The following is a 21,907-nucleotide window of genomic DNA, read 5'->3' on the forward strand; positions in this document are numbered from 1 at the left end:
CACAGGATTATAACCAGCACCAGATTCCTATAAGAACGACTTCCCCACCTCCACTCTGCTGTACTCTGGCCTTTTAAAAATGTATTATTTTTCAGCCCATATTCCCTTCCTCCGAGGTCCCAACAAGAGAATCTTGGCTGCTGGGAATAGAGTCGAGGGTGGCAGGTCCCCTGTCGGGGAGTGTCTGAGCCCAGACAGGCACCGAGATGACTTCTGGCTCCACTACCTATTAGCCATGTGACTTCAGGCAGACAAAAGGAAACTCAGTCTCCTCATCTGGCAGATGGGGATAATGGCTCCCCATCAGGGCTCAGTGAGGTGGTGATGTCAGCTCCTACTCAACATGTGAGGAGCACTCACTCTCCCTTCCTCTTCCTTTTAGTCCTTTCTCCACCTTCTGTGGGCCACATAAGTCAGCAATCTAGCAAATAGTGTCCTTTTAGCCGAATGAGCTCTCCTACTGGTGTCCAAATAGCCAAAGTTCCCCTGATCGCTGATTGGCGTCGTCGGTGCTACCTTTGTCCTCAGGGCAGCGCTAACCACAGCCCCCCTCTGGACTTCATGCCCCTGAGCATCTCCACCCTCAGTCTCTGCCTCGGCTCAGGCCAGCACCACCTCTTGCCAGTCTTCTCACTGGTGTCCCCGATTCCTGTCCTTCTCGTCCAGTCCAACCCCACACCGGACCAGCTCGGTCTTTCTAACTTAGGGATCTTCCTGAGCACAGAACGGCCCACGTCCTTTCCTCATCCTGGAGAATAGAGTCTCTATGATCGGCATAGTGCAGAGAATCTTCGTCTGGCCCATTTCTCTCCTGGTCTCATTTCCTAGCATAACACCCCAACTCAGCGGCCAGGCACCCCAACTGTCAGCACTCACTTCTCTAGGTGGATGGGTGGTGGGGGCTTTAACTGAGACTGAGACACCAGCACTGAGACTGGGCCTTGAACGCAGGAACCAGATGAAATAGAGACTTCAGTTAATGTAGCAATGTTTATTTTTTAACTATAACGGTTCTGTAGAAAACTGGAAGGACTGGAGAAATTAAAACCCAAATAAAGGAAACCTATTGCATCAAAATGGAAACCTTGAAAAAATGGATGACTTCCTAGTATAAACAAACATTACCAAAATGGACCCTGAAATGAGAGAAATACCCACTGACAATTAGCCTTCTGGGACCTCTGTCCCCTGGGGGCTCCCCTCTCAGTGTGCTGGACCTTCCCTCTCCCGGGACAGTGACGTGTCACTGAGGACACAGGGCAGGGGGTCTCAGGAATTGATCTGCTGTGTCAGCTAGAACTCTTTTCATTGCAAGGAACTGGACACTTAATGAAGTAAAATAAGTTTTCGAATGGTAGAGATAAATTAATACTTGCAAGGAGCAAGTTTCACAGCGAGTTTGGACCTGGAAGTTCTGGGTTCTCACAGTGGGACCTGGTCCTTCTCTGACCCTCCAACTACAGCTACTGTCCTTGTTGTGAGCTGCCCTCTGGAAAGGCCTGTGTGGCCGAGGGTTTCAGGGAGGCCTCCAGCCGACAGCTCTGGAGGGAACGAGGCCCTCAAACTCACGCCACTTGCGGAGTCTAATCACGCCAGCAACGGGAGTGGGTGGGAAAGCAAATCCTCCTGCTATGGATTTAATATTCGTGTCCCCCAAATTCATGTTTAAACCTACTGCTCAACGTGACATATTACGAAATGAGGATGCTGGAGGTGAGTGAATAGGTCAGCAACGTGGAGCCCTCACAAAGGAATAAAATTTGTGCCCTTCTAAGAGAGACCCAAGAAAGCCATTGCCCCTTCGTCCATGTGAGGTTGCAGCCAAAAAGAAAGAAAAAATGAGAGAGAGAGAGAGAGAGAGGGAGGGAGAGAGGGAGAGCAGAGGGCGTGCCCGCGAGGAAGCGGACATCGCAGAGCCCACTAGCGCCTGGATCCTGGACTTCGCAGCCTCTGGCACCGTGAGAAACAAACCTTTGCTGTTTATAAGCCACTGAGCCTGTGGCGGCCTATGATGGCGGCCTGATCGGACTCGGACGCTGCTGCGGGCCGTGCAGCCCTGGCCAACGGCACAGCCGGAGCCCCGGGAGATGCTGGGCCGAAGGCAGACGGCCACGCTGCTCCCAGGTTTCCGACCACAGAAATGGTGAGGTAGTACATTATTGTCTTAAGCCCTTAAATTCAGGGGTACCTTGTTACACTGGAGTAAATGGAGTAATCCACGTGGACATTCTATCAATTTCACATAATTTGTAAATGCATTGGTTAAACATTAAAAACCTGAAAATGTAAAATACTAATGATGTAGATGTCTATTTGAAACGGGTGTCTACCTTGACCGGGTTGACGGGAGCGTCGGCCCTCAGGCGGCCCAGGGACGCTGAGGAAGCGACGGCCCCGTCTAGTTTTCATTTATCGCTACCAAGCGTGGTTTGCAGGTCACACGCCTGTCCTGTTGTTCGCCCACTGGCTTCCCTTCTCCCTCCCCGCACAGGGGCTCCCGCCTCCCCTACACCTACCTTCCTCGTCCACGGCACATGTCGCCGGCTGCCGCAGGAAGCCGGAGCCAACGATCAGTGTAGCTTGATTCAATTTTCACCTCTTGGGTACAACTTCTGCCCCCAAGAACCATCTGCCGAGAGCCGCGACAGCCGCCTCCAACCTGCCTCTGATGAAGTGTTTTTATCCCCCGCAGTTATTTATCTACTTCCGTCCAGGGCACCTGCCCTCTACCCGCAGGATTTCTCTTTAAATCTTCAGTGCACCTTCCTTAAACCTGCTCTTTCCAACTTCGTGTCTGACCTTAACTTTGTAATTGAACTGTTTAAACAACAAAGGACGGACGATACTCCCTGTAGGGCTGAACCTAAAGACAGGGCTTCTAAAGAGGTAAGTAAGCATAAAAAAATTAGCTTGACATCATATGTCATTATAGAATTACAAACTAAATAAACGACAGATGGTGGAGCCAGCGTGATCACTGCTCAGCGGGAAGTCGCAGATAAGCAAAGGGAGGAGGTTACGGTAGCCACGTGACAGGGGGTCGGGTTGGAAACAGCATGGATCCATCTTCGGCTTACTATGGCCACGCAGAAACCTTCACGGTTCGGAGCGCACGCAGAGGCTGGAGTACACTTGTCTACTTCCCTGCACTCTCAGCTGAGCACACTTAGCTCAGATGTAAGGTTGTACTCCCATTCTGTCACCAAACAAAGCAAGGCTTTTACAGAACTGGCTAATGCTAGGACCAAGACGGATAATCTAGAAGTGTCAGAAACTAAGGAGGTACAAGGAAAACCCCACAAAGACAGCGCTCTGCGGCAGGAGAACGGGCGCTCGCGGCACGGGCCCCCAGCGGCCGCCGTGGGCTGACGGGGACCGGGCACCGCCGCGTGGGGCGGCAGCCAGCGACAGCCTGCCAGCCGTTCCGGCGTCCACACTGGCAAAACCAAATCATCGCGTTTTAAGTGAGATGGAAGAGAAATCTCCTATTCAGAGGGATTCCAAGTAATCGGTATGGACACACTCCCATCCGTCAGGGAGAAATGAGCTACTGCCGCTCTCCTCAAGTGTGGGCTCCGCGGTGACTTCCTCGTGAGGGGGACGCGGAGGATGGAGGTGGGAACGGCAACCCTCACGCTGAGGAACCTGGCACAGGTGACCGGACTGACGCCAACAGTGACGCGCTGCCTCATTCCCTGACGTGCACCGACGAAGGGCACTTCACCTCTGCGACCCTCTTCCTCAAAACCCATAACCCCGATGCACTCGTGAGAAAGACACCAAGTAAATCCTGCGGCGAGACGCTGTCGCGGTCGTGGAAACAAGGGAGTCCAAAACACCGTCACAGCCAAGGGCGGCCCAAGGACACGTCCCGACCCCCGGTGCCCTGGGTGGGGTCCTGGGGCAGAAAAGGGCACGGTGGAGGGAACCCGAGCAAGACACGCACTTCAGTTAATGACGATGCACTGATATGTGCTCGTTGTGACAATTCTGTAGAAAACTAGAGAGGAGAAATGAAAAGTTACAGAAACCTACTGTGTCAAACTAGAAGCCCTGGCCACGGACCCCAACCTGGACCCTAAACCCGAAGCCCGGACCCTCACCCTGACCCTTGCTGCCCTTAGGATGTGTTGTCACCACCCAATTATCTTGTGACGTTTTTATGATTTGGAAAAAATGTGCCGAAAACTAACTACAGACTCCCTTCAGACACCTCTTCCCTCACAGAGTCAGAGCCACTTGTCCATTTGACTACTGCAAACTTCGCACGTTTAATGACAAATGATGCCCTTCCTACGTGCACTAGAATGATGCAGAAGAAGTAAGCAAAAAGACAAACAGGGAAAGAAAACACACAACTCTAATAAAGAAAAAGGTTATTTTTTAAATTTTTGAAAAACAAACAAACAAAAAAACAGTAGTCAGGAATTTCTACCCCACAGAGGAACAAGCAATGCCAGGAAAGCTAAATGTCTTAACTACCTTTATTGATACCCTTTATTTATCCACATATGTCAGCTCATTAAAATCTGTTTCAAATTTCTGACATTAATACCCTGAAAGTTCCAGACCGGCAAAAGCATTTTTACATAAACGGTTGATTTTTACATCACATACTTAATATTTATGAATTCGGTATATGTTTTGCACATGTCTATGGCTTTGCTACTTTCAAGACAAAACTCACATATAAAAATAGAGATTACTCAAAACACAGCAGTCAGCACTTGTCTACGATGTGGTTGACAACACAGAGCTTGCAGAAAGCACAGGCTGCACGATCCATCTGCTCGAAACAGTGTATCACACTGAACTCTGCTAACTCAGGTGCTGAAGCACGGGAAAACTCACAGTTCTCTGCTTGTAAGATAAACGTCAACCTATTTCATATATGTTGTATCTATACATTTTTTAACCAAATTCTAGTTTAAAAATCACAAATGGACAACATATAACTACAAAATGATAGGGAAAGTTGAACATATATAGGGAAAAACACATCTTATGCATTGTAAAGTTTTTACAAGCTAGCATAACGCCAAACGTGGTTTAAAATAAATGAAACCCTCATATAATTATAGGGGAAAGTTAATCAAGCAACATAATGTAACAGATTTCACAGACATCAATTACTTAATATTATACCCAAAAACGTCCATGTATTGCACAGTTCTCTACACATCGGTGAGAATAATGTCAAACCGCGAACCATCAGCACGTCAGCGTAGACCATGCTTCTCTCTCTGAAGGACGGGGCTGTGAATCGGCATGAATCAGTACTCTAACGTGGTTACGGGAAGAGAGCACGTCTAAAGGCAGGGACCCCGCTGTAAAGCAACCTCGACAGCAGCTCAAACTCACAAACCTAGCATGATACCCGTGTTTTCCCAGCTCTGCATGCTCACAGCATCCTGTGACAAAAATGACTCAGCTACTACAAAAAAGCAAAAATGGAAGAAAAAAAAACTTAGTTAAGCTGGTGAAACCACAGAGCCACCTGAACCTCAGCAACACCCCAGAGGGCAAGGGATAAAGTCAATCGGGAAATCGGGGTGAACAACGCCACGTCAGCACTGGGCTTGGGTTGGCTGTTGACAGTTAACACTCTTGTTTTCTTTAGGTGAAAAAGAATTTGGAAAGAACCGATGTTTCGGAACAGGCCACGTGACTCCCAAACACCGTGGGGGCAGCTGACAGGTCCCTTTGCCTCCAGGCCTGCAGGCCAGTTTCGCAGGTCACCGTGAGTTAAATCATTCTAATGCAATGGAGCTAGTAAAATGCATATATTTGTTCTTAAGAAAAATTACAAAACTAACAAATCTTTCTCCAGAGTTACAAAAGATAAAATCTATGAATCAGTACTCTACCGTGGTTAACAGGAAGAGAGCGAACCCAAGCGGCGAAAGCGCCGGCCGCGCCCTCGCCCGGCGCCTCCCGCCGCCGCGGGGCGCTGTCGCCGTCTTGGGGCTCCGGACCTTCGGTTCCAAGGTAGCGACAGGCGTCAGGAGGAGACGCCGTGGAGCCCGGGCCGAGCCCAGCCTGGCGCTCAGGCACCCGCCCCGCCGCGATTTCTCTTTTTTAAATTACAACCGACAACTCACATCCGGGTTAGTTAATTTACTGGAGCCGAGGGCGAGCTGCGCGGGGGCGCGGGGGGCCCGGGCGGGGCGCGGGGGGCGCCCGGGCGGGGGGTGGGCACGGGGCGGGGGGAGGGACCCGGGTGGGGGTGGGCGCGGGGCGGGGGGGGGGGGGGCCCGGGTGGGAGAGGCGCGGGGCTGGGGGCCCGGCGCCCCGCCCCCCCGCCCCCCCCGCGCCCCCCCCCGTACCCCGCCCGCGCCCCCCGCCCCGCTCACCCCTCGCGGTAGTACAGCACGTAGCCCTTGAGCGCCGCGGGCAGCGGCAGGCGCAGCACCTTCTCGCGCAGCGCGTTCGCCGGCGGCTCCGGCCGCTCCTCCGCCGCGTCCTCACAGCTGCTGTCGCCGGCCGGGCCGGACACGCGGCTGGCGAAGACCTCCTTGTCCAGGAAGACGGCGGTCTCCATGCGCCGGCGGCGCGGCCGGCGCCGGGCCCGGGGCGAGCTGCGCGGCGCCCCGCGCGCGCCCACCACCTCCTGCTGCAGGGCGCGCTTGATGGCGCGGCGGATGGCGAGGCGGGCCAGGTCCTGCAGGCTGCGGACGGCCGGCGGCGCTGCGGGGAGGCGCACGCGTCACCTGCACCTGCCACGCTCCCTCCGCCCGCCCCGCCCCCGCCCGCCCGCGCCCCAAAGGGGGGCGCACGCGCCCGGGAGAGCCTGGGCGACCCGCCCGCGCCTTTCGCAGCCCGTCGCTCCACGGCCCGTCCTCATTCCTGTACCGTTTCGTCCGCAACGCAGCGAATACCGGGCCCCAGCTTCCTACCTATTTTAACGTTTCCGTGGTGCTTTACAAATTGCGTATTTATTTTATTACAGAAACGCAAATCCTATTTCTAGAGACAAAAACTCCAAAGCACACCAAAGAAAAATGATGTCTGTCAAATTCAACTTCAGCTTAACACAGGCGAACGCGGCTGCTCGCAGCGGGACACGGGGCCGCGATTAAACACGTTAAACTGAAAATCGGCGTCACTGTCCCCTCCAGTGCCCGCCCTCGGGACGGCTCCCGGGTCCCACAGGTCGCCCAAACCAAAGGGGGCTGCGCAGAACCTTGGCCAACGCCCGCCGTCCCAGCGGGGTCTCAGAGAGCTCCCGCCCAGGCCCCGGCACCCTCTCCCCATGTGCGCGCCACCCTGCTCCCCGCCCTCCGTCCCCTCCCCTGCCTCCACGGTGGACTCCAGCACTTTCTTGCCCCAGGCACCACGATCGAGCGCGGCGTCCTGCTCGAAGGCCACCAACCCACTTGCTTTTGCTCCTAAGCCTGCAGACGTGACCTCTTCACAGGTCATCAGACCTCCCCCCAGTCCCGCCTCCCCGAGGTGCATGCGGGGGAAACAAACCTCGTTTGCTGTGGGGAGCAAATCTCTCTTGGGGCTGCCCCTCGGCACCCCGGCTAGTGCTGCTGCCCACGGCTCTGGCTTTACCATCTCCCCTACGAACGCTTACTCTTCCTGTGGCTACAATTAAGAGAGATCGCCCAGCCACTCCCAGGGTCCTGACCCAGTCCCGCCTGCTCCTGAGCCTCCTGCAAACCCGCACCCACAGCTGACTCCCATACCCCCCTCGGAAGGGCCCCAGCTGCCTGGCCCGGAGTCCTTTCCACAGCAGAGGCCAGGGTGTGGGTTTTCACCTTCATCTCTGACCTGGAAGAGACCAGGAGCCTTGGAACTGCTTCCTGCCTGCAGTCCGTCACTGGCCGATGCACCTGAGAGCTGACCCCATCCGCCCTGGGCACCCGTACGGCCTCTTTAGTCCTTGTCTTCTACACAACTTTCCTCATTTGGGACACTGTGGCCCAGGAACATAAACTTGCAAATAACTGGTCTGCGCAAAGACATCATACTTCTCATCACTCAACACTCACTGTGACAGCCCGGCCTGAAAACACACACCTCAGGGTGCCCTCCACGCCGTCACGGTGCAGATCCAGGCCTGATCGAGCCCCGCACCGACACGCTGGTCTTCAGCTGGACCCGCAAGGGGCCCCAGAGACGGCGACCACGCCCCCCGCCAGCAAGGCCCTCACTGACGTGTTCCAGGGGGTGCCGGGTGGGGTTCCCAGGGAGCACAGGCACCCTCCGCCTCGGCACTGGGGCCCTGAGGACAGACGGGCCGCAGCGCGGATGCGAAAGCCCTAAGGGCTCCCTGCAGCCCGTGTGACGAGCCCAAGCCCAGCTTCGCCACGCGGACCGCACTGGGGACGGCGCCTGCCCCGCCGCTCTCCCGAGGGACCTTCGCCCTGCGGAGCCACGTGCGGCATCGCGTCCCGGCCTGCGGCAGCCCTGCCTCGCTGCCGCCACGTATGTTCCACGTGACCTGTACTCAGCAGGGAGCGGCCGAGGCCACTATCTGACGGGTGATTCCTCGTAAACTAAAAGCACAGTTCCCAAAAGCATTCGCCCACATGCACTCCCTCTGGGTGCTGAGGTTAAAGGTAATTTTTTTCTTCATTCTTTTTTTTACATTTTCCAAATTTTCCAAATGATCAGAAATCAGAGTCCATGCCGAATGGTTTTATTTTAAGTAAAATCATGTGGGATTCCTGTGGCTGTGTGAGCTCTTGTTTAACACAGAACACAACACGTGCATGGGTGCCGGCCCTATGCTGGCCGACAGTCAGTCTGCCCCCCGAGGGGCTGGACGGCAGGGCCTGGCCGAGCGAGCCCGCCGCCACCCGCCAGCAGGCTGGCTGCCACGGGCCGCACAGCAGCCCCGCGGGGCACAGGCACCCACGGCCGCGGGTGCTCCGGCCCGGCAGTGCGGGGACCTCCCTGCCACGTGTGTCCTCTGCTTCCGACAGCATGACCAGCAACAGCTCTGAAGACTTAAAGGCAAGCTAAAATAATGTGAAATTTGCTGAAAATAGGCTTAATTTTTTAAATGACTAAAAATCACATGGAAATGTAAGGTCGTAGATGAGAAAACGTCCTTTAATAGTAAAAGATTCCTCATCAATTTTGTTTCCCTTCAAATTCTAACGAGATTTAAAAGATCTCAAAGTTCAGATCTTGTTACTTACGCAGCTGGACAAGTCGTGACTTTCCTGACTCGGAATGGCAGGGCTGGATCAGAGGAGCGAAAGAAACAGCCAGAATCTTTTTGGTTTCCCAAGCAGAAGGGCCGGTACGCGTTATCTTAGTCAACTATCTCAAAGACAAAATGAGAACATGGAAAACGGTTTGGCGCCTGGTACGTTATATTTAAATACAATCATCCCTATATATAACCTAGAAAGACACAGATATGCTAATTATGAAATAACCTGACGATACAGGCCCCCAATATGATATGACGTGAAGCATACATAACTTAATATTCTTGCAAATAAGTTTAGTCTGAATATATTCAAGCTTCCAGACCTCACCCGTGCTCATAAAAACCATAAATGACAGAGACAGAAGTCAAGGGCAGAAGAGAAAATCAGAGGAGGGTCAAGGGGACTCTAACGGGACAATTCTCCTGGGCTCTCCACAGAAGTCCAGAGCGGGCGAAGGCAAGGGGGGCCGGTTCTGAGGTGGAAGTCGTAAGACACACACCATCGCCTGCAAGGCTTCGACCTCCACTAAACCCCAAATGTCACTTCTGGAGAATGGGAACCGTAAAACAAGCTTCCTGTGACAAGCAGGGGCTCGCAGCCGCAGACCGCACAGCAGCTGTGTCTGCGGTCACCGCCACGCCCTCAGAGGCGCCAGGCCACCCCGGGTGCGCAGGGGCTTAGATGGCTCGGGCGGCACACGCCCACGTGTCCTGAAGACACGCGGGGTTAGGCGCGGGCACAACACTGCTGTGAAGCCCAGTGTTGGGAGCATCAGAAGAAAGAACCGAGTCGACCACTCGGCCTCCTGGGCGTTCTGTGTGACTGCGCCAGTCTCCAAATGACCGAACAGGTCACCGTGCTATTTCTGGCCAGCTCTGACATGCTAGGATCACATGCTCTCTTACCTAAAAATACCTAAGCCGGCAAATCCTCTAAGACTGAGATTCTACGTTATGAACCTCAGACGCAGATGAGCAGCCACGTACTCGATGAGTAGTGAGACGCCACTCACATTCTTGTAAACCAGCAACAACTCTCTTTCAAAAACGTTTGTAAAAGGAAAATTTCTAGTTATAATGAATGTCAAATATTTAAATATAATCAATAAGCAATGTGTGAGCCCTTAAACAAACTAGGACCCCTGTGCCAAGTTCCGAGTGAGCGGGTGGGCATCAGGGCCATGCCTGCAGCTGTCAGGTTAATCGAGCCGTGGCAACCCCAATCGAAGGTCGCACATACTTCTGTGATACAACCAAGACCTCTGAAAGCGTGTGCTTGACACACCGAAAAGACTATTCAGAGAATGGAGCCTGAGGACGGGACGTCTAGCCCTGCCACTCCCTGGCAGAGAGCTCCTCAGAGCCGCAGCGAGGATGCCAGCCGAACACGTGCACCTCCCCAATGGAGCAGAAGGACACAAAACGCCCCCAAACCCTGAACCAGTTCCAGAAGTCAGAAAGCCAGTGACAGTGGCGGCACCAACAGGAAACTGGGCGGGCGGGGGGGAGGGGACCGAGACTTGCAGCATGAGAGAAAGGTGACGGACGGACGAGGCTGAAAAGGTCGGGAAATCCCACTCCCAACGTACGTGAAACCAAGGAAAGAAATGCAGGAGCTCTATCAAATGACCTGATTTCCTCAACAAACACACTGAAAGGAAAAGTATAAAAGAACGAACTTACAGATTTAAAAACACTTAAGAGATATATCAATCAAATGCAATACATAAATCTTAAACATGGAGCTTCATTCAAATAAACTCGTCGAACAAATTTTGAGACAATCAGGAAAATCTGAACACTATTTGGACATCTGAAGATATTAAGAAATCGCTACTAATTTTTTAGGTTGATGATGGTTTTGTGATAATGTTTTAAAAAGAGCCCCTATCTTTTACAAATATATACTGAAACACTTATGCATAAAATTTTTCACATAAGTCTTTAGATAACGGTTAATAAGTGACAAAGTACATACAGCCTAACGTCCAATTATATGAACTAAACGACAACCTGGGGCTGACAACTCAGCACCCTCCTCCCCAGCACGAGGAATGGTGCTGCGGGGGGGGGGGGGGGGGCACGCGACTTACAAGTCGTGCACTCTCCAAGGGCGTGCGTTCGAAATCACTCGCACAGTTAGCTTTCTGAAAAAGAACGGCCCAGACACAGGTACAAGGCCCACCCATTCGGCCATCAGAGCGGGAACTGTGAGCAGTGTTCCCGAATACTCACGTCTCCTGGATTTTCTAAAATGAACAGTTACTTTTCAAAGAAGATTAATTGAATGCTAACAGTTGAAAATTGCAGAAAATTGGGGGAAAAATGCATCATCTCCTAATTTCTATCATTTGTTTTTCCTAGTTCCCTCTAACTGAGGGACAGTCTTCCTGATGACCAACGCATGTCGGATTCATGTGCTCACTTACGACACTGTTTCCCCCACTGAAACAGTCTCGAAAACAGGCAGGAACGTGAACGAGCAAAGCTCCCTACCAGGCAAGGGAGTCCTGCACAATGCCACCGCAGGTTCTAACGCTGAGACTAACAAGCGAAATGGACTCGCTCTGACAGTTTTTCCTGTACCACTTGTAACAATGACATAGGCCTAACAAACTAGCCGTGGGAGAGGAGGGGGACCAGGGCAGGGGCAGCAGAGGGAGGGGAGGGGAGGCTCTGGGCAGCCCACGGGAGCCGGGCCCAGCCCTGCCGCGGCTGTCCCCATGGCCTGTCCCTGCCCGTTTGCTCCTCTGGGACGTGGAGGGCGTTGTCACGAGGGCTACCAGGAAAACACACGCAGACTTCCTGACACAGACCTGGACGCTCGGGGAAGTGGACCGCGCCCGGCGCGCGGGGCCTGACCTTTTCCTCCAGCGGCATGACGAGGATGCCCCCGACCTTGAGGAGGCTCTTCATGTAGTCCTCGTGCTGCTTCTGCACGCCGGCCCCGCAGTACACCCGGTCGTACTGAGAACAGCCCGGGGAGAGCTCCAGGCAGTTGCCAGGAACGAAGGAAGGTTCACAGAAGTCAAACCTGGAAGGACGGGTTTCCATGACGAAACCGATCACACCGTATCACGGCTCCACAGTACATCTGCGCTAACCGCAGTCCTGATGTGCAGAGACAGAGGCTGGAAGCCAGACTTCCCAGAAGCAGACCACTGACTAGAACGTCAGAAATTCAAACGAAACGTCATGGCGGGACCAGCATGAGCGCGACCAGCATGAGCGCGACCCGAGCTGGAATCGCCCGCCCTCCAGGCACCATCGTCTCTGCTCCGCTTTTACGATCCGTCACCTCGTTCACGATCTTCCACGGAGCAAGTGAAATGAGGGAACGTTACACCTGGTTTTTCTAAAAATGTTAATCCCGGGGAGCTTTAACATCTTGTTAAAAAATGGCAAGAGCCAGTTATAAATATTGTTTAAAGACAAACGCAACATTACATTTTAGACATAATAGAGTGATAAATGTCTCTACCGGAAACATGAAAACTGAGTAAAATGAACATTTTATCTCCTTTTCTTATATTGGTGAAGAATAATCTTCACCAGGTATCACAGCTAAGAAACCCAAAGCGCTTCCCATCACGGAATATGTTTAGGTTGTTAGGACACACTCGGGCACACTCCTGGGCCTCCCGCCGCCCGCGGTCATATTTGCCGAGGACCCGACTTCCTTCCGTCTCATCGGGGGTTTAGTTTGTTTAGGACACCCTGGGCCAACGGACAGGACTCGGTCTTACTTGTCAAAGCTGCTGCTTGTTCTGATGAAGAAGTCTAGCTTCTGCTTTGCATACTCTATAACATCCGAATGAAGCTCCACACCGTGGTTCACTCCAAAAGGACCTGAGAGGTTTCAGAACAGAAACGCCTTTAGACCTAGAGCAAGGACTCTTACTCCCCGTTTCTATCTATCCACTGAGACGTGTCGGACTCGGTATGTGTGATCTCAGAGGTCCACAGGGCTGACGGCTAAGGGCACCACTGGCCCGCGCCAACCTCTGAACACGCAGGCGGCCTCTGCTCAGCATCTGCGAACACTCACTTCTCTGAGCTCTGGATTCCACAGCTCTGCGAAGCCTGAGCCTGCATGCTCTCTACCTTTTAAACTATTATTTGAAAAAGATAAAAAAGTCAAGGTCTGAAACCAAGAGTTCAAGATTCTACTAAAAAATTGAAGAAGAAACATGTACCTGCAAATGAAACTTGATACAGGACTATTTTCCATTAAAAGCCCCCCAAACACTCAGATGTGGACATTTTAATAACTCTCATAAAACAGGTTTTAATCATCATTAAAATAAAACCATAATTCCAAATCACGATGAAACCCTTTTTTTTTTTTTTTGGCAAGGCAACCCTTGGTTGACCTCATAGATTGCAAGGACCTTGTCATCTTACAATCCTTATTTACTTGTTTGTTTGTTTATTTTTACGCCTATGGCACCTGGTCTTCCTAGGTGGTCTCCCATCCAAGTGAAATACTTTTTATATCAAAGGAAATTTATCCATAATGGAAAATACAGCTTAAGCCAGTTAGTGATGGTCACGTTCCCTCTGTGTAAAACTTCCTGCGGGCAGATCTGCTGAGATCGGGCACACGCCCCTCAGGTAAGTCTCCATGGAGCGAGAACCACCTCTATGCAGGTCAGAAACAAGCAAAGCTCATCCGTACAGGTGGAGGGTGGGGCAGCGCTCACCCTCGGGGGGGACCCTTACGGGGAAGGGGGCACGAGAGCCTCCGGGGCCAATTCTTGTTCAGCATGTGCTTACGTGGGGGCGGGGACGTGTGTGCAAACCCACCGAGCTGCACAAGTGCATTTTCACGTTTGTGTTACACCCAAATTTCTGAATACCAACAGGCCACGTGGAACCGGACACGTGCCCAGGCACAGGGCAGCAGCGTCCTGAGGGGACGTGGGTAAAGGGGCACACCTCCACCTGCCATCACACGGCTGCTGCTGAACGTGCTCTTGTCAAACACACCCCACCTGGGAAGTCACACTTCCCTGTGTGCATCGAACCACAGCGAACTTCAGGAGACCCTGCCTTCCTGCTTCCCTGGCCGCCCGCCTCTCCCTGACGCACTGGGGCAGGTGATTCTAGTAAGAGTTACAGGACGCAGCTCCTGCTCCCAAGAGGCCCAGCACTAAACGCCGTGGTAACACCGCCCCCCCCCCCAGCCACCCCCGTGAACAGATGGCTAGCAGGGGAGGGAGGTCACGGGGTCAGAGGGCATGGCACTGAGGTCAGCCCCGCGCTGCCCCGGGCAGAGCCGCTCCCACATTGCACAGCTCACGTGTCATGTGTGAGGCAGGTGTTCGGTCCCCTCCTCGCAGCTCAGGACCACGGGAAAGGCCAGCCCTCAGCCAGGGATGGGATCCCACAGAACAAGCCCAGGCACGTGGAGTTCAGGGCCAGGCAGAAAGGCTGCTGAGGTCAGAGAGTCGCGGCCTGTGTCACGTGTGCAGGTGCTGCGTGGCCAGCAAGGCTCTCACCTCTGCAGGGATTTGCGAGAAACGGTGCTAAGGCTGCAGAAAGCCCGGAGGCCGGCCTGGGACACACGCGGGCCTCGCCCTGCAGGTCCACGACGGCAAACTCTCCTGTTACCGCCATGAAATGTGCCAGGGCAGGACGCGGTGTCCGTTACAGGCGAAGACCCAGCTCTCCTCCCTGCGGATCGCTCTCCTCCCTGTGGATCGCCCGACACCTAACGGAACCCCTGGGCCAGTCGACCGGCCCCTGAACCAGGCCAGGCCTAGGGGTACCAACCCTGCAGTCGAAATCTGCATAGGAATTCTGACTCACCCAAAATGTAAATACGGCCACAGGTTTTCAGCAAATTCCAAAGTATGTAAATGTATAAAGAAACCAAAAATTTCATTCCCTGTTCACAGAAGCCAAGTGTCACTGCTGAGATTTTCTAGAGCAGCCTGACCCTGGCCCCGTGACTTGACATCATCCCCACGCACGGGCTCACGCTGACTTGACGACGTTACGATACTCAAGGTAAATCCTTAGGAGACAATCTTAGTATTTAGCAAACCCTGTCAGTTCCAACCTCAAAACGCACAGATGCCCAGCACCGATGGACTGGCCACCACTCCCCCTAGGGCAGGGACCAGTCCCTGCTGTCACTCTGGCAAGACCGGTTCTCACTCAGAGTGGGAAGAGATGTCGACGAGGGAGAACTCGGAGGTGTCCTCCAGCACACCTCAGCAGGCTGGAGGGTAGGGGCCGATCGGGAGTCAGACAGCGAAGGCAGAGGCCTCCGGCCAGCCCGCGAGGCCCCGCACGTCGCGCTCTGCTCACTCACCGAGGCCTTCACCCTCCCCCTCCTCTACGGCACCCTAAATTCTTTCAAAACAACAAGCTTCTTTCCAAATTCACTGCAATAAAAGGGCCTAGGGCCCAGTCCTCTTTCTGGCTTGCAGAGGGCTCAATAAACCCCCCCTTTTTTTTTCCCAGAAAAGCTTCTGGCCGTGAAAGTTATTAACACACATTTCGCCCACACATTTTACACACAGTGGAAATTAAATTAATCCTCAGTTATCTGATATTGTTGTTTACATAGTAAAAATAGCAGATTCCCAAGTATAGCTGCAAATCTTACTTGTTTGGAAAAATAGGCTAAATGGCTTCAAATACGATAACTTGTGAAATCCCTTTCATCCCTGGAATTAATCTAAAAATAAAAAATTTACAGGTACTATCTCTTATGGTATTAAAAAAAAGAAAACCGTTTGAGAGAACTTTAATTCCCAGGAGACTTTAACGCTGAGTGTCCTTAGTTTAGAAGCAGAGTGACAAGGCGGGCAGTGAGGCCCAGGCCTACGCACCTCTCTAGGCCGTAGGCTGCCCCGGGCGGTGTGCAGAACAGGCGGTGGAGGTACAGGCAGGAGGCGGCGGGCACGAGAGGGGCCTTCCCTTACCCGGCCTGGGAAGCGCCATGGCCCAGCTGCTGGGAAGGCCCAGGGCAGTCACCTCGTCCCCACGAGGAAACCGCCAGCAGACTCTGCTCTCCTCCCCCGGGGGCCGTGTCTCCCAAGCCCCCCGTTACCTAGGATGAGCCCCACCATGGAGCTGAGGTAGCCAGTGCCACTGCCCAGGTTCAGGAACGAGAGCCCGGGCTGCAGCTCCAGCGCCTCCATCACCTCCGAGTAGATGCAGGGGGCCGACAGGTGGATGTTCCCATGCTTCCACGCCAAGTCTTTGTACGCATTCTCTCTAAATTCTTCAAGGTAATAGTCGGCACGATCGACGGCCCGGAAAGCTTGCTCCACCAGCTCCGTCCGGATGTACTGTGCTTCCTTCAGGTTATCGATCAGCTCGTCGTTGTCTTCTCCAGCGCTCACAGCGCCTCCCATGGTCAAGGTCGACTTCTGACCAACACTGCAATCAACAAATTTTTTTAAAGAGCTATTTACATCAAAGCCAAGAGCAGAACAGTAAAAGTTCTGAACACATACCAACCTCAAATTCTGAATTCTGAAATTGTCAACACCCACCTACCCCACCCCCAAGATGCCAAATTCAGAGGGGAAAAACAGTTAAACGTGAAATTCAATTATATCCATCCAGAAGTTAGTTTGTAATTTATAGTATCAAGTGAATTCAAAAGAACTTATGAAAACTAAAAAATATTTAACAACTTTAAAATACCATTAAAATATGAGTTCTGAATCTAGGGAGTCAAGATTTTAGGGTTAAAATGATCTTAAACATCAATCTGCCTAACAGGGGGTACCGCGGCTGGCTGAGAACACAGGGGAGCAGACGAGTCTAAGAAATCACTCCAAGAGCAACTTCTGTTTGAAGATTTCAAATAGGTATTTTGTAATGTCATTTTTTATAAATCTTTCAAGCAAAAAAAAAAAAAAAGTAACTGAAATTCGGGTAAACAACAAACACTAAATTATTCATCACTTATTTGAAATTCAGAGATAAGTGGCTTCTGCTTTTCATCTGGCAGCTCTACGCCCTCCGCGCGCATACACGCCAAGCCCAGGAAGCTCCCATCTGCTGATCTGCATATTCTGATGCACAGATTTCAAGCGGAAACAACATCCACAAAACTCTTACCCAACAGAACATATTGTGACAAACCGTGCCTGTAACAAACACAAAGTCTGAGCTGGCTACAGTTGAGAGGAGCCCTACACCTCCCCGCCCCCCCCCCCCCCCGCAGGAGGGGCCGGGCTCTGCGACCTTCGCAGGCCTTCGCTGCTTTCTGCTTCCTTCCCAGCCACCTCTGAGAATAAAAAGGGACACGTGTTCCCCTCTGGCACCTTCATGGAACTCAGGGAAAGCGCCCTCAGGGGTCTGACTTCCCTACACTCACACGAAGGGCTTTTCCAATTTATACTGAACTGCCTCCACCTAACTTTTTCAGAATACTGGTTTCACTTCACATAAAATCGTAATGTTTTACAAAACATCTCCTAAATTGTTGGGGGGGGGGGAGGTTAAACACCTGACCTCTCCAAGACTAACACATTTTCTGAATCAGGCAACTAGCAAGTAACATACTATAATTATGTTATCACAAAGTTTATACTTGCTCTCCCCTCTGAACGTGTAAGAGAAGGGGAGTCGTACGGACACACTGGGGCTGCTAACTCCACACACACACACACCCACTCACACAGTCGGCACCTGTGGTCGAAGAGATTTACCCAGGAATGAGAAATGACCACACGCGTGACTCTCCAGCTCCCTACACAGCTGTGTGAACGGTGGGGCTTATCACAAACGCTCTTTCATTTTACGATTAGGAGTTTGTCTTCAGGAGCAAGATTTTTAGAGCAGAACATGAGATTTTACAAATCACTTGCTTTCCACCCCGTTTAGTCTCAGAGCCCTCGTTAGGTTTTAGTCCATGGCCAGTGCACACGGCCGGATGGCACACAATGCTAATGAGGTCAAGTCTAATCTTGAATAAGCCACCGGGTTCTGAGGCTCAAGTCCACACCCCTAGTCTAGGACAGTCATCTTCAAATGTGGGTCACTGTTTAGCTATGGAGTGCTGCCTGGCTGCTTCTGGGTCTGCTGAGGGAAAGATCAGGACCACACATCCTCCAGGCTGGGTCTGAATGCCACCACCTTCTGCCCAGAAGCCTACAGGTGACGTGCTATCACTCTAGGTCGACACCATCACTTGACTTCTAGAAAGCAAATTCAAACTGTGTATTAGGTGTGCTTTATTGTCCACTAAGTTAGGTACCAATTATTTTCAACTTTGCCTCACTTTGAAAATTTATTCCACAGCAAAGGCAAGTATTTTAGTAAAAATAAGCTACAACCTTTTCACAGGCACCACCTGCTAGTCACGATCTCATTTGGTCTTCACGTTATAAGGCAAACTGGGTAGTTATGTTGCTCACGATCCCACACCTATGTGTGAGGAGAGGGCTGGAAGTCAAGTCCAGCGTCACCTGGCCAAAGCAAATGCAGCTTTTAAAAATTCTCAGAAAGCAAGTGTCTTCCACACGTCACACACTGGTAACCCGTGTCCAAGCGTGACAGACTGAATAACTATGGGGTCACCTTACCTGTCGCCAACGGCAGGATGCATGTGACCATCTGTAGGGTCTGACATGTATCATTAATATTGGCAGGAAATCTAACTTCCTTCACACTGGAAAGTCAATGCTTATTACTGACCATCAATGTGCCCAGTCGTAACGCCACCAAAAACACCAACAACAGGTTCAAACACACCTTTGTCAAACCAAATCTGGATCTACGATCCGGTTAAATCCAATTTTTCAAAGTAACAGTAAATGATTTCTTGGATGCTGCCCTTGATTATACTTTGCAACCCTAATATAATTCTTATTCCAGTAACTGGCCGCAGCCCCACAGGCCCGCCTCACTCTCAGACGGCTCCTTCCAAGTCCGTGCCAGGTGTGGCCAGAACAGGCTGTGCGGCAGCAGGCCCTGGAGGGTCTCGGGACTGACGGGTGGAGGCCAACACCGCCCAGAGCCCTGACAACGGGGGCCAGGATTCCAGTCCCGTGTTTGTCAGCCTGCACACGGAGGGCCACATTCCAATGCGAATGTCACTTCTTGGGGACACGGACAAAGCGATTCACGTGGATGACAGGGGAAAAGGAGCGAAAGCCGCACCTCCTGCTGGAGGAGTGATGGGTGAAGCTGAGATTCTCATCTCAAAACTAGACCTCGTGCAGAGACACAGAGGGGCTTTTAAGAACTTCACAGGCTGCTATGTGTACACATCCCCGGGGCTCACAAAAGCTGGACCAGTGGAAAATACGCCCGGCGGAAGCAACTTCTACGAAACGTAAAGGAAAGCATTCTAACACCCGGGATCGCAAAACACAAATCACTCTCATAAAGTGGACAGTCTCGCCCCCAGGGATGTCCCAGGTCCTAGCCAGTGAGTCCTGGGGGAAGCACTGACTCCCAGGTGGCCTCCGGCCCAGGGCAGGGCTCTTTATGCCAAGCTCTGCCACCAGGACTCGCTGGTTTATAGGGAGCCGACTTCACCCGTTTTTCAATGAAAATCTATCCAAAAACCCAGCCAGAATTGTTTACTCTGCCGCCCCTTTGCCAGAAAAGACGAAGAAAACGATTACAGGTACATGAATAAAGGGAGAAGGGATTTAGATGACTTTTTCGCATCCCCTACGAAACCCGGAACACCGGCCCGGCGCCGGCCGCTCCCCTTCTCCAGCCGCGTCGGGTCTGTGGCGCCACGGCCGGGACAGCTGGGGTCCATGCGCTGTCGCCCCCGAAAAGGTCCGGGCTTTAAGCCCTGGAGGCTCCTCGCCCGCCTCACGACTGACCGACTGACCGCGACTGTCCCCGGCGGAGGACGTGGGGGAGCGGCGCGTCCGCCCGGACGCGGGGACCCAGGGGTGCGGCGCTCGGGAAAGCCCGGCTGCGGCGCAGACGCCGCGGGCGCGGGGCTCGGGGGCGCCGAGGACGCGAACGGGGGGCGCCGGGGACGCGAACGGGGGGCGACGGGGACGGGGGGCGCCGGGGACGGGGACGGGGGGCGCCGGGGACGCGAACGGGGGGCGCCGGGGACGCGAACGGGGGGCGCCGGGGACGGGGGGGGCGCCCCAGCCCGGCGCAGATGGCGAGCGCGCAGGGGGCTGGGGGAAACGTCGCCGCCGCCACAGCCGGGCGGGGGCCGGGGCGGCTCTACCTCGGGGCTCCGCAAGCCGCGACCCGCCGCTGCCGAGCGCCGCCCGCGCGTCCGCGCTCCGTGCGCGCCGCCCCGCCCGCCGCACTGCGCCTGCGCACGGGGCGCCCCGACTGCGCGTGCGCGCGGCCCCCCCCCCCGACTGCGCGTGCGCGCGGCCCCCCCCCCCCCGACTGCGCGTGCGCCGCCCGCCCGGCGCCTGGTGTCCGCGCGCGAGCCGCGGGGCCACCTGAGAGTGCGGCGCGCGGGGTCCGCGCCTGGCCGGGGGCCGTTCCGTGGAGGGGGCGACATGTCAGCCAGAAACGAGGAGTCGGGTTGCGGGGCCGCACCTGGCGGCGGCGGCTCGGAAGGGACGGTTGAGCGAGGACCCGCAGGGCCGGACGGGCCCAGGCCGCCCGCCCCCCTCTGCACCCGGCGGGGCGCCCCATTCGCCGCGCCCGCAGAGAAGGCCGCGGCCCCCCAGCGCCGCGAGCCGCGGACCGACCGGCCCGTGCGCGGGGGGCGGAGGGGCGCTGCTCTGGCCGTCACGCGCAGCCGCAGGCTCGGCCCGCGACCAGGCCCAGCGCAGTGCGATCCGAAGAGGAGAGAGTCCTGGGGGGCGGGGGGGGGGGGCGTTCGCTGCGCGCAGCCACCGCGAGCCGCCTGCACGTCTAGGGGAGACCGACGGGGGCGCCGGGCCGGGCCGGCGCTCGAATTCCGCGCGCGGCGCCCCGAGGCGCAGAGCGCCGCCTGCAGGCCGGCGAGGTCCGTCACCGACTGTGACCTGGGGGCTGGTGGAGCTCGGGCAAGGCGGACGACCGGTACAATTTCTTTGGGTCCCACAAAGCAGAGACCTTTTTTTAATGATCCGAATAGCAATAATGTGGACAGGAGCGGCGAACTCCCGAGCTGCACGGGAGAGGGGATCAGGAAGTGGCCGGGACAGTGTCCTGGGTGGGCCACCTGTGAAGACACAGGGTGCTCCGGGGGCCCCACAGACTTGGAGGACTCGGGGTACGTGTATGTACGCCCCACACAGAAGGTGCTGGGTGAGCGCGTGCGCACCTTGTTCATCTCAGGGTGGGTCGGGGCTGAGCGACCTGAGCGCCCTGGCCTGGGAGGCGGGGCCCCTGGCTGTGGAAGGTAGGCCAGGTCTAGGAGCAGGGGTTGTGATCCACAGCCTCAGGCTCTGGGCTGTTGCTGGCCAGCGGGTGGACCCTGCCCGGGCTGACCCATGGCCCTCGCCAGTGACGGTGCTGCAGGCCCCTGATGAGCGCCGGGCGGGGTCACTCTGGGTTGCATTGTTTTCAGAGTACAGCACTAAGACTCCCTTGGTGCATGGAACCCTTTTTAAAAGTTTTCTCTTGGTGTGGTACTGTATAGATAACATGAAATTTACCATTTTAACCATTACGAAGTGTGGAGTTCAGTGGCATTAAGTACATTTTCATCGTTGTGTAACCATCGCCACCACCACCTCCAGATTTCTTTCATCATTCAGAACTAAAGCTCTATACCAAGAAACTCTGAAACTGACCAAGATGGAGCCGCAGAAGCTGGGCCCGACGCAACCAAGAAATGGACGG

At 54.2% G+C, this 21,907-nt stretch overlaps 1 protein-coding gene across 5 annotated transcripts; it reads right to left on the reverse strand.

Annotated features, from left to right (window-relative positions):
- Positions 1-4,466: 4,466 nt before the first annotated feature.
- PCMTD2 (protein-L-isoaspartate (D-aspartate) O-methyltransferase domain containing 2) lies at positions 4,467-20,393 on the reverse strand. 5 transcript variants are annotated; one of them, XM_016146849.2, is made up of 7 exons: positions 20,346-20,393; positions 16,233-16,564; positions 12,916-13,018; positions 12,032-12,203; positions 9,153-9,276; positions 6,413-6,687; positions 5,417-5,434 (listed from the first exon to the last, which is right to left on the reverse strand). In XM_016146849.2, the coding sequence occupies exons 2-7, from the start codon at positions 16,537-16,539 to the stop codon at positions 5,432-5,434; spliced, it is 984 nt and encodes a 327-aa protein (XP_016002335.2). In that variant the 5' UTR covers positions 16,540-16,564; positions 20,346-20,393; the 3' UTR covers positions 5,417-5,431. The 5 variants fall into 5 exon arrangements, with proteins under 5 accessions (XP_036085004.1, XP_036085005.1, XP_016002335.2 ...); XM_036229111.1 differs by lacking the exons at positions 5,417-5,434; positions 6,413-6,687; positions 20,346-20,393 and adding an exon at positions 4,467-5,411 and having other exon boundaries at positions 16,233-20,042; XM_036229112.1 differs by lacking the exons at positions 6,413-6,687; positions 20,346-20,393 and having other exon boundaries at positions 5,225-5,434; positions 16,233-20,043.
- Between the last annotated feature and the right edge of the window lie 1,514 nt (positions 20,394-21,907).

Source organism: Rousettus aegyptiacus, unplaced genomic scaffold, assembly GCF_014176215.1.
Source record: "Rousettus aegyptiacus isolate mRouAeg1 unplaced genomic scaffold, mRouAeg1.p scaffold_m13_p_12, whole genome shotgun sequence".
Classification (NCBI taxonomy): Eukaryota; Metazoa; Chordata; class Mammalia; order Chiroptera; family Pteropodidae; genus Rousettus; species Rousettus aegyptiacus.